The sequence below is a fragment of the Lissotriton vulgaris genome, chromosome 10, assembly GCF_964263255.1.
Source record: "Lissotriton vulgaris chromosome 10, aLisVul1.2, whole genome shotgun sequence".
NCBI classification, from domain to species: domain Eukaryota; kingdom Metazoa; phylum Chordata; class Amphibia; order Caudata; family Salamandridae; genus Lissotriton; species Lissotriton vulgaris.
This window is the reverse complement of record NC_141698.1, coordinates 985,768,480-985,785,757: the sequence shown is the minus strand read 5'-3', so window position 1 is coordinate 985,785,757 and position 17,278 is coordinate 985,768,480. Positions and strand designations below refer to the sequence as shown.

Genomic DNA, 17,278 nt, shown 5'->3' with positions numbered 1-17,278 from the left:
CACTTTTAAGTATGTTTTATACATGACTACACTACTCCTGTTTAATAACGTGACTAAAAGTACTACAGTTTCCAGAATGTAAATATATAGCTCTGTCTGTCTGCACATGATGCTTGGACATTTAAAAAATTGTCATTTTAAAGGCATTGCTCATGGAAACTTTCAACAGAACTAACATGTTAAACACATACCCTCTGATAGATACACTTCATCTGATATATATTCTTTTTCACATCACTATGGTCTCTTCCTGCTTCTTCCAGTTGTGAAGGATCAGGAAGATTAGTAGATGTATTACCATATAGGCCCTGACCCATGTTGTTTTGGCTTTAGTCATTTCTTGCATTGACTACACCAACTCACTCTATGTGAGCAACCCGGCATACCAACAAAAACATCTACAACTAGTGCAAAATCAGGTGGCGAGACTGATTTACCATCAGCCAAATGGCACCATATTACACCATCATTGGTCATACTTCACTGGCTTCCAGTAGCCAAACATTGTGCATTCAAGCTGGGGTACATCACCTTCAAGTAAGTATGGGTGAGATTTGTGAATTCGCGGTCCACGAATTCGTGCGAAATGGCAAATCAAATCCACGGGTTCGCGAATTTTCCCGCGAACTCGCGGATTTTTGTGCCATTTGTACAAATATGTGACCATGTGTGCCAGTAACTTTTCCAGAGCGCCAAAAGGCGCCGAGGTCTCTTGAGTGAGCTGGCCATTACAGTGGGGACGGGCGGGAAGACGTTTCATACCGCTAGTGCAGCGGTCTTCAATCTGTGGGGCGCGCCCCCCAGGGGGGGGCGCGCCACCATCCCAGGGGGAGCGCGCGCTCCTACCGAAAAGCTTTCCTTTGTTGGGGGGTTGTTTTTTTATTGCTTTCGTCAGTCCCACGTCGCAAGGAGTCTGATTGGCCTGCTGCTCCCGCTTGTCCCAATCAGCATGCAGAACGTCACCGGCGGCAGCTGCAATTGTAGGAAGTGCCGCGAAATTTGCTGCCTTAAAGCCCCTGCATTCGAAGGTAGCTGCCTTTCCTTCCTGCTTTCGTTTTTGGACGGTTTCCGCCTTGTCTCGCTGGGAAGCTTTGCTTTGCTGAATTCTGCCCCTCCTCGCCTGGAAGGACTCAGTGCCCCTCATCGCCTCCTCGCTGGGAAGTCTTGCGGAAATCTGCCCCTCGTCGCCTGGAAGGACCCAGTGCCCCTCATCGCCTCCTCGCTGGGAAGGCTTGCTGAATTCTGCCCCTCATCGCCTGGAAGGACTCAGTGCCCCTCATCGCCTCCTCTCTGGGAAGGCTTGCTGAATCGGCCCCTCATCGCCTCTCCTCTGCGTGTGCCTCTCGTCGGTACTCCCGTCAGAATTCTCGGTGTGCCCCCATCATCACTGGAATCAGCCCTCATCGCTGGACTGCTGGTAAGAGGACTTTGTAGAAGTCAGGGTCAGGGTCAGGGGGGGGGGTGTTCCGGCCGTTTTTGTGTGTTTTGCTACATAGCGCGGACTTTCTCGAAGTCAGAGGGGGGGGTGTACTGATGTTTGCCCGCAATTATGTACGCATTTGTAATTGTATTGTGATTTGGCACGGGAGCCTGTTGAGTATTGTACACGAGCGAGGCTATGAAGTTGACAGTAGCGGGCGTTTGTCACCTGGGATATTCTGCCAAACAGCGCTGGGAAGGAGTTTCAGTCTTATTCTTCAGTGTATGTTTTTTACTTTCTCGAAGTCAGAGGGGGGCGGGGGTGGGGGTGGGGGGGGGGGGTGTTGTACTGAATGCCTGCTTGGCCGGTTCCTCCACACCTGGCTTGAACTGGCAATGGCTATTCATCCTTTCTGCCCACATGAAAAAGCCCGGCTCTGACCTGGTGAGTGATGATGGGCAATTAATATAGTAAAAGGATATCTTGTTTCCTTACCTGCCTTGGATGTCTCAGTGAAACAGGTCGGGGTTACTTACTTTAGCGCTGTTCAGAGGTAACTTGGACTGGCAAATCGGGCACACAACTTCAGATGGCCTCAACTGAGCCAGAAACCAATGACTATTATGTGATCTGGAAGAATTCCGGGCCCCTGATAACATAAGGGACCCGTTGGGGGGGGGGGCATTTTCTGTTAATCCACTGGTCTGTTGTGGAAAAGTAGGCTTAAATGCCTCTGAACGGTAGTGCGTGTCATTTTGGATCTGATCTAGTTGAAGAAGTTTTTGCAAGGTTGGTTTCTCACGTTTATTACACAAAATCAATTGTTTGTAATTCTGCACGTTCGATCTAACAAAATGCTCTGCTTATGTAAGTATTGAATTTGCAGAGGGCAGCAAAGTATTTCACTGTGCGGAAGATGCAAGAAATGCTGGATAATGAGAAGAGACGTGGTGAATATTTACTTGAGTTTTTCCCCAAACCTATAGCTCTGTTTCTTCATAGGACGTTTTGTAAATGTCAAGTCATGCACTCATGTCACAGTCCACGTGGGCACCGGACCCACCCTTCAGCTCAGCAATACTCCAGAAATGAATAAAAATATTTCTGAGCACGGTTGCAGATTATTATTTGTGCTTCAATTAAAGGCAACTCTGCAGTGTTAACTTAAACAAACTCTCCTATTGGAGCACTCTCAAATTACCGTTTCGGTCCTTGGTTTGTACAGGGTTAATGAATTGGGCCGCCATCATAAATTTTGACTTGCAATATGATTATTTCTGTCCTGGCTATTTTTATGTATAAATCACAGCAGTAAACTATTAGGTACATTTTCAATTACCTAGCTTGCAAACAAAATGCAAGAGGTAGCAAACAGTACATTACAGGAGGAAAAAGTGACGTGTGCAAGTATCAAATGCGTCCAAGCTACAATATTATTGTATGTCTCATATTTTTTTGCTATCACATATCAAACACTTGTTTTCCTCTCTTTTCTGCATGGCCATTTGCAGGATCTGCAGTTACACTGATCCCAACAGTGCCAGCGCCACCCTTGCACTAAATGTTTTAGTTGAGCGTCTTGTCTGCTAGGCCCACTGGTGTTCTATTGGTTATTTGTATGCACATAACTTTCTATGTGTGCATTTTCAGCATTTCGAGTGTGTATCTGTCGCAACATTGGAAGATTTTGCACTTGTTTTCTTTCTTTGAGCACTCTGCCCTAACATTGAGTTTGCACCTGTCTTTTCCCCACCAGCCAATTAGTATTCATGCAGCCGCACAGGGTCTTTGGGTTGACTCAATTAAAACTTTGATTTATTCCTCTCTTTTTTGTTTTGCACAGCCGGTTTAAATGCCTTTTACTCATGTTTCACTGCTGTTCACACTGGGTTCCACACATGGAAATCCCAAAACATTTGGGGACATTTGTTTGACGTTTACAATGCGGAATGAGGTGTTGGGGTACACTTAAGTCAGAGTTTTTCCATCAGGGGTCACCATCCCAGAGCGATGCCTTCAGTGGTACCTTTAGGGCAGCAGGCCCAGGGTCTCCACAAAGAAGCTAAATTACACCATTCCAAACCTGTTTGTAATTATTTGGGGAATATTCAGTCTGTAATATTGCGCCCATATCGAACAGTAAAAAAAACACAATTAAGACCTGAAGTTGAGATTCAAAGGCAGTGCAAGTGTCTCACAGTGCCTATCACTGGGTCCTAAAGTTGTTCCAAAATGCATGCTCATCCAATCCTGCGCTTCTCTGCAGAGTGCACATTACATTACTCACATGTGCCAGTTGTGATTCTGTGCAAAGGTCCAAGGAGGAACTGCACAGGTGTTGAAATATTAACATGGCACAAGTACAATAAAATTTGTGCTTACAGGAGAGTGGGTGTATTGTGTATGGGGGATATTGAAGTGAAGGAGCCTCAAGGAAGTACATGCAATCAATTTAACAAATTAAAAAAATTGAAAGCTAATGTGGTCCTGCCAGAAATCAAATTTTTAACTGGCAGATCATGGCCATCTTACCAGCCATCAGGACGTCAACTAATAACTTGAGAACATGCAAGTAATATTTCTTCAACATTTTCTCTTCATTGCAAGGGAAAAAGATATTTGGTCGCTAGGCTGAGGACTCTCATTCAAGCAGAAGAAACATCTGAGGAAGTGAATAAGAAGGTACGCATTTGTTTTTGAGTGATGGGTGAAGAGGCAGTGCTGAAGTTTGCCCTCACTAACCTTTGAACAAGTAACTTACAGAGCCTCATCGGTGGTATACAGCATATACATACTGCAGCAATTTTGGGAGCACCTACGTAAAGCCTGGATGAACTGGAATTACTGATTTGACACTTGCCACAGACTTATGCTTTTATCCAAATTTATTTTATTTGAAACAAGATTTTTTTTAAAGATTTTTTTTTTGCAACTACAAAGTTAAAGATCTCCTGTACGTCATGCAGCTGTAAAATTGCAGCCATTTACTATTCATTAACATGCAGCTTCAAATTTTGCATCTTAGGTTGAGCAAGCATTTGATATGGATCGTTTTCTTCTCCAAAAAGATGGTAGAGTGCTCAAGCGGAAGGCTGAAACAGAAAGCGACGGAGAGAGAAAAGCTGCAAAAACAAGGAAATATGATTCCTCCTATTTGGATATTGGTTTCACCTGCATTGTTGTTAGTGGAGAAAGTAGACCGCAGTGTGTGATTTGTGGCGTGATCTTAGCTAACGACAGCTTGAAGCCAACCAAACTAAGGCGGCACTTTGAAACGAAACATGGGTCACTAGCAGGAAAAGGCAGAGATTTTTTTGCCAGGAAGTTGACAGAGATAACCCAGCAGAAAGAAGCTGAGAAACAAGTGGGAAATACTCCTGCAACTGCATTAAAAGCATCATACCAAGTAGCATACCACATTGCTAAAAACAAAAGGCCCTTTGTAGATGGAGAAAAGGTGATTCTCCCAGCATTTCTCGACGTTGCTAGGACAATGCTTGGTGAAAAAGCAGCAGAGAAGTTCAAAAGTATATCACTCTCAGATACAACAGTTTGCCGCCGCATCGCTGACATGTCAGAAAATATCCAGGGACAGCTCATAGCCAGGTTGAAATCAAGTTTGTTTGCCTTACAGCTGGATAAAGCAACTGTTGTGTCAAAGGATGCCCATTTAATTGCATATGTTCGTTACTGTTATGAAACACTTGTATTAGAAGATTTTTTATTTTGCGAACCAATCAAGGGGCGGGCAACAGGATCCGATTTGTTTGCCTTGATCAATGACTTCCTGAATATCCATGGCTTAAAATGGGATAACTGTGTTGGAATCTGCACAGATGGTGCTCCTTCAATGTGTGGTGCCAGGGCTGGCCTAAAAGCTAACGTATTGAAAGTGGCTCCACATATTCTTTGGACCCACTGCATGATACACCGGGAAGCCCTTGCTGTTCGAAACATGGACAGCGAACTAGAGGATGTGGTGAATTCTGCCGTAAAAATAGTACATTTTATAAAGACCCATCCCACAAGAGCTCGCCTATTTGCAATTTTATGTGCAGAAATGGGAGCTGAGCATGATGGCTTGCTGTTTCATACAGAAGTGCGGTGGCTATCCCGGGGCAAAGTGCTGTCTCCCATCTTTGAATTAAGGAATGAAGTACGGCAGTTTCTTCTGTGTTTGGACCCCTGCAAAGCAGAACAACTATGCAATCCCCGCTGGCTTGTACTTCTAGCATACCTTGCTGACATTTTTGAGAAATTAAATTCCTTAAATCTGTCTCTGCAAGGAGCTGACATGACTTCCTTTAACATGAATAAAAGAATAACGGCATTCAAGAAGAAGCTTGAATTATGGAGAAGACTAGTTGAAGATGGCCTGTTTGAGCAGTTTCCATGTTTAGTAGATGCTCTTGCGGAGACTGAATATGAACTTCCAAGTGTTGCTGAGGTAATAAAAAAGCATCTGACTTCTCTCAGGGACAGTTTGCAAAAGTATTTTCCGGAGGACAACGATCACTTAAATGACTGGGTCTTTCAACCATTTCTGGCAGAGGTGACAAGCCATCTCCCAATCCGTATGCAGGAAGAACTGATTGATCTCCAAAGTGACCGCACTCTGCAGATGAATTTCAGCAAAGTCTCACTGGGAGAGTTTTGGCTGAAAATTTCTGCAGAATATTCAGCTTTGCAAGAAACTGCCATCAAAACTATCTTGCCTTTCAGCTCGTCCTATTTATGTGAGATTGGGTTCTCAGCACTTGCGGTACTAAAGACCAAGTACCGTTCAAGACTGGATGTGGAGCACAACCTGAGGATAGCAGTGGCAAAAATCCATCCGCAGATTGACCGTCTCTGTGGTGAAAAACAGGCACACCCATCACATTAATGTTCGTGGTGTTATTATAAATCTGTCATTTGTAAAACAGCATCCTAGTAAAAACAATTTACGCACATTTTATCTTGGAAAATTTTGTTTCGAGCTGTGTAATAAGCCTCTGTGATTTAACCACACCCACTCACAAACCTACAGTTAACTAAACTCTTATTGCGTTGAACATTATTTACCGGATATGGGCGGGACACGCGGGTGGCGATCAATTATGTAGTTTACCAGATTCCAGAAATTTCTGTCAGGTGGTGGGGGGGGCCCGACATTTAAAAAAATTAGGCAGGGGGGGCTCAACCTACAAAAGTTTGAAGACCTCTGCGCTAGTGTGTGGTGGACGGGCCAAACGGGCGGTGCTTCTATCCGAGTTCACATGTATCTTGTTTATAAAGGGTCAGAGACGGAGCAGAGCAGCAGATGAGGAGAAAGTAGCCTCCTGGTCACAGGAGCTACACAGGGATGGCGCCCGGAAACTTATGGATGCAAAAATACGTTGGCACAGGACCCCAGAATCCTTCAGATGTCCAAAATAGCTCTGCTGCGCGTGTTGGTACAAAGCCATTCTGATCCTGCTCAGTGGGTTCAGGCGCATGCAGCTGCTGCTGCTGGACAATGTCCCATATCATTCTAAACTGCCCCGTACAGGCATATGCTGGCTCTGGGCAGTAGGGTGCAGTGGCATGCGGGTGCTCCACGCCTGGCACATGCGCATAATGGTGCCAGGGGGGACACGTGTTTATTGGTGCTGTGTAGCAAGTTATGACTTTACATTTTGACTGCACCAGACGGTGGTACCACTTACATGGATCGGGAGCATCCTGGCACCATACTTCATGGTGCAAGAGCATAATGGTGCTGTGCAGTACGGGTATATATGTACTTGGGGCAGGGGGCACTTATCAAACTGTGTGCTCACACCTAGAGGGCTCCCAGGCAATTGAGCACAAATGATTTTCACACTGAGAGGGCTCCGGGGCTGTTCAGCAGCATGGGGACTCTCACCCACTGGGTCCCGGGGCAGTTCAGTAGCGTGTGGGCTCACAACCCCTTGGCAGCTCAGCAGCGCGGGGGCTCACACCCACAGGGCTCCCGGGCAGTTTAGCAGCGCCACCCTCTGGTTCATCACTGCCACCCTCTGGTTCATCACTGCCACCGTCTGGTTCATCACTGCCACCCTCTGGTTCAACACTGCCACCCTCTGGTTCATCACTGACACCCTCTGGTTTACCACTGCCACCCTCTGGTTCACCACTGCCACCCTCTGATTCATCACAGCACCCTCTGGTTCACCACGGCCACCCTCTGGTTCATCACAGCACCCTCTGGTTCACAACTGCAACGTCCGGTTCATCACAGCACCCTCTGGTTCACCACTGTAGATTATGGGGAGAAAGCACACCTGTTCAGCCTCAACCGGGGGCTGGTTAATGTGTTACTGAATTTGAGCTTCAAGTCCGGCACCTGCTTCCTTATCTGTAAGAGCTTCGTGTTGTGGTTTAATTTTTGTGACAGCCTGGAGCATTGTGCCATACTTGTAACTATTCTCTGAACCTGCTTCGAGGGTCAGAGCAGGGTCAGAGAATAGTTGCAAGTAGGCAAAAACTCTGGAGGCGCCGCTCAGGAAGCACTTACAGGGTTACAGCAAGTTGAAGTTAATTTCTTTGTAACCATTGTGTAAACGGTTACAAAGAAATTAGCTTCAACTTGGGCACCTGCTGTAACCCTGTAAGTGCTTCATGTACTTCAGTTTTTGAAAATCTGTACCGCACGCAATTTCGCTGATTTTTCTGCAATTTCGCGAGATTGCAGAAAATCCGCACATTTCGCAAAATCAACGGATTTTACGCCCATGCTTACCTTTAAGGCTCTACATGGCAGCAGGCCAGCATTTATATCCTCCCAGATTCAGCACTATGTTCCTCTACGGGAACTTAGGTATTCTCATTTGAATCTATTGGTCATCCCATCTTCAAAACAGAAGAAATACAGGGGATTAAGATGTGTGGGCCTGGCTCCCCAATTCTGGAATTCTCTCCCTCTGGAGATTAGATCTTTGACTTCTTATGCTCTGTTTAGGAAACAGTTAAAGACCTGGCTGTTCGGACAAGCATATGGCTAAATCTCCTTTGCAGCGGTTTCTCCTGGACTTCAGTGCCATGATGGTGTACATGCGCTATACAAGAACCTTTAACATAACATAACACTGTGATACTCTTTTTCATCACACTACCATATACATCTTCATTTCTAATGTACATTGTTTCAATAATTAAAAAGTTCTATACCTACCAGTGAATTGAGTTTGTAGACTATATGATGGTTTCAGCTGTTTCTGGATAGTTTTGACACGGTTAACATTTGTAAAAACTTAGTACAAGATTGGTACACCACTACCATAGAAAGCAACTATAAAATGACAACCTCTTCAACGCTCCACTCTATCATCATGTGAAAGGCAGCAAATGAAATCATGTCTTTCATTCTAGACTACTGTATCTCCACTTGTGAATGGTTAGCATCTGTTAAACCTTTCCTTCTCTTTCAAAACAAGGTTCCAGTCTCTGTGTGTACGCAATGTTTTTGCAATCATATTGGAGCAAGAAAAAAACGGGAGTTAAAACATATATTTAGCTTCAGGTTTTTTTTAAATTTAAATACTGCACAACAGTTTATTACATAGTCCTGATTTAGAAATTAAAATTGACAATTACTTAAATTGTGTCATAGCTCCTCAACTCCTTTAAAATAAATCTGTTTTTTTAACACCCTTTCCCCCAATACACTCTTAGCTCATTGTACCTAGAAAACTAGTGGAATCAGTAAGTCACAAGTTCACAGGACATTCTAGAAGGAACATGCCGCTTCCAAATGTGGTGCAGCAGGTGTGGTTTACTCCACAAATTCAAAAGCATATTCATGTCTGTATTACATTTCTTTATTTAAACAACAGTCAATAATAGAACTTCTAGCTACTGCATCCAAAATACTACCTTACTTTTATTCACTTGCATGCTGACAGCATCCAATGAAATATATCTTTTTTTTTAAAGTACCTCCGTTTTAACTGCTTTTCGTTTGGAAAACTTTCTCATTCAACTCCAGCCTTCTCCTGACTGCTATTGCTCATTCACCTCAAAATGCTTAGAGCGTGAATTGTTTGCCACAGCTATGTCTATTGGGCTACTGAGGCAGCAAGAAAGATAAGTATTACCAGGGACTTAGGTTTGGCTAATGTGAACATTACTTTGATTGGACAGAGAGGAATTAAAGTTTACCCAATTACTATCTTTGTTTAAAAGCATTGCGGATTCACCTGCCCCTGACCTCACGATTGTGCACTGTGATGGCAATAACCTAAGCACATTAACTGGAGTTGGATTGGAAATCCAAATAAAGGATACCTTTACTGAACTGATTATGCTTTTCCCTCACACTGTCTAGGTGTCCTCTGACATATGGCAAAGACAGAAATGGAAGTGGTCTAATCAATTCTGTCCACAGATTGACAAAGCCAGGAATCATGTTAATAAAACTGTTTCTGCTTTCCTCAGAGACCATAACATGGGCTCTGTCTACAACAACAACCTGCATTTTAACGTGCATGGAATCTATTGAAGTGATTGAGTTCCCTTTACAAACAAAGGGAACAGGGTGTTTCTACACAACCTGAAACTCTGCATACAGTCTTATGTGTAACAATCGTATACACACTCTCAACACTAAGTCCATGGGCCAGATGTAGGAGACCAAATACTGGTCAGTAAAGGCCGATTTCGGCCGTTACCGACCGGTATTTGGTGTTTGACATGTAGGGGGCTTGAGATTTACAGAATCAGTAAATTTACCGATTCAGTAAATTTACCGATTCTGTAAAATACTGAATCGGTAACTTTACTGATTTTGTAAATCCAGATGTAGGTGGCACAGTAAACAGTGCCACAGGCCCCTAAAATTTGTTATTTACCATGTAATACTATTGCATGGTAAATAACGAATTACTGTGTACATGCACATCTGTGCATGTACACCTGTGCCCTTAGAGCATGTATGTGTGCCACATGGCACACAAGCCAGAAACAGGGTTGCTACAGGGTTTCAAAGTGACACCCTGTCCCCCTTGGCAATTCGGTATTTTTACAGGTTCGGTAATTACCGAATCGGTATTTGCCATTGATTCCTATGGGCTTTAAGGCCCATAGGAATCAATGGCAAATACCGATTCAGTAATTACTGAAAGGGTAAATACCGATTCCTACCAATTCGGTATTTTATACCGAATGATTACCTACATTAGATTTACCGATTCATGAACACCGAATCAGTAAAATTCGGTATTTATGAATTGGTAAATCTAATTTACCTACATCTAGCCCATAGTCAGATTTCAGAGTCAGACCACAGGAACCGTCGACGGTTCCCCACGCCACCACAACCCAACAACAACCACCCAAAAGTTATAACTTCTGGCTGACCGCTCGGACACGGGGGAAAGGGGAATGGGAGAGACAGAGAGACAGCCTCGGCGTTGAAGAATGTGAGTCCTTGTCCGCTTCGGGTCAAGCAGCTTACGTCTTGAAAACTGTACCTGTGGGGATAGCATGCATTGAATACACTCTTCTGCTTTACAATTCTTTCAGACAATTATTACTACAAGTTTTCTAGTTCTAAATATTTACCCTCTTTGACCCAGGCTATTGCCACTCTCTATTTTGTTGATGAGCTGGAAGCACACGAGTATCTGTACAAGATAAGAGTAAATTATAGCGTACTTTTATATTTGTGATTTATTTGTGATTTATTATTATTGTTTATTTAACTGTTCTTGTATTTACCCCTTACCTTAATGTGCGTGTGGTTCCTACTCTCTTGGTAGTTAACAGATATAATGCTCGTTTCTTATAATATGACAATACTACAGTCTTGTAGATTAACGCTGCATTATTCTCCTGCGGCGTATACATAAGCATAACAAGTAATGAATTCCTTACTACTAGGAAACGTTGGTTGAAGACAGGCTCCAAAAGTCTCTTAAGATAAGCGTTTACCTCAGAAGGCTTGCTGGAAGAATTCCGTTGACTTGCCTCATGAGCTGAACACTCCCTCGTCATGCATGCGTTCTTCTTTCTTCTTTATTCGTCAGACACTAAACTGAAAGAAAATGAGACACGACTTGCGTCCCACAAAACTCCAAATTTGTCTGTGCGAGAAGGAGATACTTGCTCCTCACACGAAGAAACGGTTGAAGTGCGCAGCTCCTTTACTGAGCATGTGCAATGACCATTCTAGTGGTCGTGAGCCCGCAACAATTGGACCGCTACCCTAAAACTTGTCGGCTGCGTCAAAACCGCCCCTCGAGGGTAGGAATCCCTGATACTTTCCATACAGCGTCGGAGGAACAGAACAGAAACTTGGTGACGCTTGACCTTGCCTGGATTTCTCTGCCCTGTCACCAAGCGCACATTCTTTAACCTGTTTCTCATTGAACCTGGAGTGGTAGTCCCAGTAATCCTGACAGTACCTCCCTCCAAATGGGGTTCCCCAATTTTTGGATTTGTGGGATGTTCTTTGTGGAATTTTTTAATCAGCCTGGTGATATGGACATTCTAAGAAGGCTCCCAGGAACTTTCCTCTGTTCCAAACCCCTTCCATTCAATTAAATAGTACAGTCTGTTTCTGGAAATTTTTGAATCTAGGGTCTTGCTAACCTCATATTCCTCACCGGATTCTACTATCACTGTGTCTTGATGGGTTTTTTGGCTCTATTTTGGAGTGATAAAGACTTTAAACTTGCTCACATCCATTATATGTATTCTTAGCTTGTGTTGGCTCTTTTAAGCCCTTTCTTCCAGACCTAGAAGAGGATAGCTGCTTTATATGATGATAGATCCCTTACTCTAATCCATCTATTGCCTATTGGCTTTGCCTTTCATTATTTTGCCTATAGTAGAGGGTGGATCCTGTGGTCCTGACTTTATATTACACATTGGTATGGTTTATGTAGGTACTCTGACAGAGTTAAGGGTTATTTCATCCTTCTCAGGCCTACAAGGCCCAGAACTAGAGAGACTTCATTTTGCTTTCTATCCCTGCAGAGCTGAGATGCTTAAAGGGGAAAGGTAATGTTTATAGTTAAGGCTGTTGTGTGCTAGGGAAAAACCAGCCAGGACTGGTTCTTAGCCGAGGAATGTGTTTGTCTCTTGGGCCCATACGTAACATGCAGATGGTCACTGCGGCTGCGCAAGGGGCCCTGGAGCTGGCACAGGAATTCGGTGGGAGGCAGCCCTCTGTTGTAAATTTCCATGAGGGAAGAGCATTCTATAATAGTGAAGTGCAGAGGCGGAGTCAGTTAGTTGAGTTGAGTTGGAGGAGCGGAGAGTGTTGGTTGAGTTGGAGGAGCGGAAAGAGTTTGAGCTGAAGGCAGTTGAGCTGGAGTTGCAGAAGGAGTGGAGAATCAGAAAGAGTTTATGTTGAATTGGCGCAGAGGAGAGGAGTGGAGTTGCAGGAGGAGAAGAGACAGAAGATGCTTGGAACAGAGAGAAGACAAACAGACAGTCAGTGAGATGGAACTGAAGGAAGCAGTCAGAAGCAGTTACTTATCAGGAGGAGTTGTGAATAGCTGTAGTCTGAAGTAATGCCTTTTAGAAGAGACTGAAGTTATATCGTGGATTAATCTGTGGGAGCAGCTGGAGTTAATTGGACATTGGCATGGAAGTAATCAAACACAGTGTGAAGAAAAGCTAGTGGAGCGAACAGTTATCAGAGCGGCAGAAACCATTAGATTGAAGTTGGAAGGTGGAGAGAGTCCGTGGGAGAGAGGAGTCCAGTGCAAAGTGATCAGCGCAGATGTGTGTCCAAGAGTGCAGGAGAGAATCTAAGACGAGCTAAGGCACAGACGAGAGAGGAGCCCAGATGACAGCTAGAGCAAGACTTCATACTAACCAGGTGATATCGGTTTTGTTATATTAGTGCTTTATTCCCTAGGCTATTGTATGTCTAATCCTTTTCTTTCAGCGGTGTGTTAAAGTTCCTGTTAGTTGTAGAGACCCCGCAGATTTGTGTATGTGCATTCTATTGCTATTTTGTAATAAAGCTACCCCAGTTCTTAGTGAACTAGTGTGCATGTGTTGTTCTTATGATAGAGAGCGTTTTATACTCCTGCATACAGTGAGTGTCTATTGTTCTTAAAGCACAGGTAACCTTTTCTTCTAGTCAGGTGTTACAGCCAGAACAGATGCTGCCCCTGATCCGGTAAGTAGCCACTGAATAATTAGGGAGAGAGAGGAGCCCTTGAGCTAGGGAATTATTGACACTAAGTGATTCGGCCAACCCATAATATTATTGTAGTAGCTAACCCTTAGTGAATAGCGAAAGAGACTTCCCAACATAGAGAGAGAGGTGAAGGTATTCATAGGAAAGTGGTCGTCATTGGTAAGTGGCATTAGTGAGAGCACTGATTGTGGTCAGTGTGTATACCCGCAAGATTGCGGCTTGAGTGAGCACTGAGGGTAGTCAGTGTGTAGATCCGCCGGATTGTGGATCATGTTGTAAGTGAGCGAGCACCGGGAGGATACGGTGTGTAGGTCCGCCGGATTGTGGACCATGTTGTAAGTGAGCGAGCACCGGGAGGATACGGTGTGTAGGTCCGCCGGATTGTGGACCAGATAAAAAGAGAGAACTGGGGCTGCAGCTCAGTGTGTAGACACGCCGGATTGCGTGTCGAGTGAGCACTGAGGGTAATCAGTGTGTAATGGTAGATAATCAGAACTGCCCCAGGGTAGATTAGTCTGGACCCATGTGGTCGCGAGACTATGAGGTATGAGTGTGGTGTAGGGCATGGACGTCCTTAGTAATCAGTGAGTATTCTTAGTAATCCCTATAGATTTAGTAGTGTTTCTGATGATATGAGCTTGTATATTGCGAAATCCCCATCCTTAGGTAGGTACCCAGGTGCCTGGATAGATGGGTCCTGAGGAGGGAGGTGGTTACGTTTTGGCCAGGTTGGTGTTGCTCAGTGAGCTGGTTCTATCTGGTCTGAAAATCTGGTCATTACACACTGGCATTGGGGTCTCTTTGAGTCTGGAATTTGGGGGATTTTTCTTTAATAGTGAGATGTGAAAAGCTGGGTGAATTTTTAACCGCCTAGGTAACTGTAACTTACCCACTACAGGATTGATCACTTTTTGAACCTTAAATGGACCAATGAACCAGAGTTGAAATTTCCTGTTCCCTTTTAGTTTCAGATGTTTAGTAGATAACCAGACCTGATTTCCTACCTCAAACTTAGCACCCACTCTCCTTATCTTATCCGCCTGTCTCTTATATGATTCTTTTGCTTTTTGTAAATTCTTTTGGGCCTTTTTATAGGAACTCTCCAATTCTAATACTAACTCTTTCACAGAGGGCACTAATTAATCTTTTTTACCCACAACTAAGTTAGGATGTCTTCCTGAGTTTAAAAAAAATGGAGTGTACCATGTCGAGTCATGTATGGCGTTGTTGTATGCAAACTCAGCCGTCCCCAGCAAATCTGACCAGTTACCCTCCTGTTCCAGCAAATACAGCCTCAAAAACTGCTCTATCGCTTGATTTACCCTTTCTGTCTGGCCGTCCGTCTCAGGGTGGAAACTGGTAGAATACAGAGTGTCAACTCCTAAGTTGTGCAAAAACATTTTCCAAAACCTGGATACAAATTGGGCGCCCCGATCTGGAATTATTATTTGTGGGACCCTTGAGCTCTAACAACATTTTGATTGAAAATGTGAACCAATCTTGATGTCGTAGGGACGGCCTTTAACGGTATGAAGTGGCTCATTTTGGAAAAGGAATCGACTAGCACCAAAATGGCCATGTAACCCTGACTGGCGGCAAGATCCACAATGAGATCCAGGGACACGGTGTGCCACAGATAGGGTGCATTAGGCATTGGTTGTAATAATCCTTGTAGGGCTTGTCAACATGGTTTCCCTTTGATACATATCTCACAGGTTGAAACATACTGCCCCACCTGAGTGGCCATACCCGTCCACCAAAAGAATCTCTTTAACAACTTCAAGGTCTTTTTTGTGCCCTTATGACCCGCCATGCGGTCATCATGACAGTTTTTCATCTCCTTTTCCTGTAGGTTCTTTGTGGGTAGGTATAGTAGGCCGTCCATATACGGAAGACCATTTTCCAGAGTATTTCTTGAACCTTCTCCAACCCAACTTTCTAGCTCCGTGACTGGACATTGATTTCGGATTTCTTGAGCAAAATCTTCTAGATTAATTGTTCCGATGATTTTATCCAAGAGTACAATGGGATCAATTGGGAGAGTCCTTGTTTCTTCCGATACATTCATCCTGGATAAAGCATCAGCTTTCCCATTCTTCACTCCAGGTTTGTACGTGATGACAAAATTGAATTTCGAAAAATACAAGGACCACCTCAATTGTTGTGGAGTGAGCGTTTTGACCAATTTTAGAAACTGTAGATTACGATGATCCGTAAACACTGTCACACAATGTTTAGCCCCCAGGAGGTAGTGATGCCAATCTTGAAAGACCTCTTTTACTGCTATCAGCTCTTTGTCAGCTATTGAGTAATTAACCTCAGGTTCAGACAGTTTTCTACTTCTGTAGGCCACCGGATGAAGTTGTCCGGAATGTGGGTCTCTCTGAGACAGGATTCCCCCAGTGGCAAACTCAGATGCATCGGTTTCCACATAAAACGGATGTTCCTGGTCTGGATGCATTATTATTGGGGCAGTAACAAAAGCTCTCTTTAGGAACTGAAATGCCTCCTCTGCTTCTGTTGACCAGTTGAACCGTTGACCTTTCTTTAGCAACCGAGTAATGGGTGAAACTTTTGCAGAAAAATTGGAAATAAATCTTCTGTAAAAATTGGCAAAGCCAATAAAACTTTGTATTTCCTTCACGTTTTTATTTGAAGACCAGTCCTGAATGGCCTGTACCTTCGATGGGCCCATTGCTACCCATTCTGCGGATAGTATGAATCCTAGAAATTCTACCTGTGCTGCACGGAAAATGCATTTTTCTAATTTGACAAAAAGGTGATTTTCCAAACATTTTTGTAAGATAGCTCTTACATGTTTTATGTGATTTTCAAGGTCATCCGAAAAAATCAAAATGTCATCAAGGTATACAACGCCCACTTGATCCTAGAATTCTCGTAAAACGTCGTTGACTAGGTGCTGAAAGGCTGCTGGGGCATTGCATAACCCGTAAGGTATAACTTGGTATTCAAATAGGACAAATTTTGTTCGGAAAGCCGTTTACCACTCGTCGCCTTCTGCGACCCGCACCAAGTGATAGACGCCTCTCAAATCAAGTTTTGTATATATCTTTGCACCCTTGACTTGATCCAGTAACTGAGATATCAATGGTAGAGAGTACCGATTTTTTATGGTCACTTGATTTAATGCTCTGTAATCAATGCAGGAGCGCAAAGTTCCTTCTTTTTTCAACCGAAATAAGAGTGGTGGCGATACGGGTGATTGAGAAGGTCTAATAAATCCTATCTTCAAATATTCTTCTAAATACTCTTTTAAATGGACATTTTCCGATTCGGTCAGGGCGTAAATACGACTGCACGGTAATGTGGCCCCAGGTTCCAATTGTGTTCACCAGTCACAATTCTTCCGCTGCTTCCAATGTTAGATTTGGGGGTCTTTAGTCGGCACATGTAGGACCGTGTGACAAATAGGTACCCTCTCCTCTAGTCAGGATGAGGGGATTACACTCCTAAAATAACCCGTGCTCACCCCCTTGGTAGCTTGGCACGAGCAGAAGGGCTTTACATCAGAGGCGTTGTAAGTTAAGCAGTTGTGATACAGTAACCCAGTGACAACACTACAAATGGACACCTCACAGGTTTTATATCGAAAATAAGTAGACTTTATATAGAGTTACCACATGAGCATAAACAACAAAAATACACACTATGATTACTTTAAGATGGTAGATTTAAGCTTAGTT

At 43.8% G+C, this 17,278-nt stretch overlaps 1 protein-coding gene across 1 annotated transcript; it reads left to right on the top strand.

The window, feature by feature from the left end:
- Positions 1 to 447: 447 nt before the first annotated feature.
- Positions 448 to 14,717, top strand: LOC147689110 (zinc finger BED domain-containing protein 5-like). Its single transcript, XM_086939868.1, has 4 exons — positions 448 to 537; positions 4,028 to 4,102; positions 4,446 to 5,867; positions 14,670 to 14,717. The coding sequence occupies exons 1-4, from the start codon at positions 448 to 450 to the stop codon at positions 14,715 to 14,717; spliced, it is 1,635 nt and encodes a 544-aa protein (XP_086795994.1).
- Positions 14,718 to 17,278: the final 2,561 nt, after the last annotated feature.

Coding starts and splice junctions, on each gene's coding strand:
- LOC147689110 (XM_086939868.1), top strand. CDS start 448: ATGGCACCATATTACACCATCATTGGTCATACTTCACTGGCTTCCAGT. Junction 538..4,027: donor CTGGGGTACATCACCTTCAA/GTAAGTATGGGT, acceptor CTTCATTGCAAG/GGAAAAAGATATTTGGTCGC. Junction 5,868..14,669: donor AACTTCCAAGTGTTGCTGAG/GTAATAAAAAAG, acceptor GCCTTTTTATAG/GAACTCTCCAATTCTAATAC.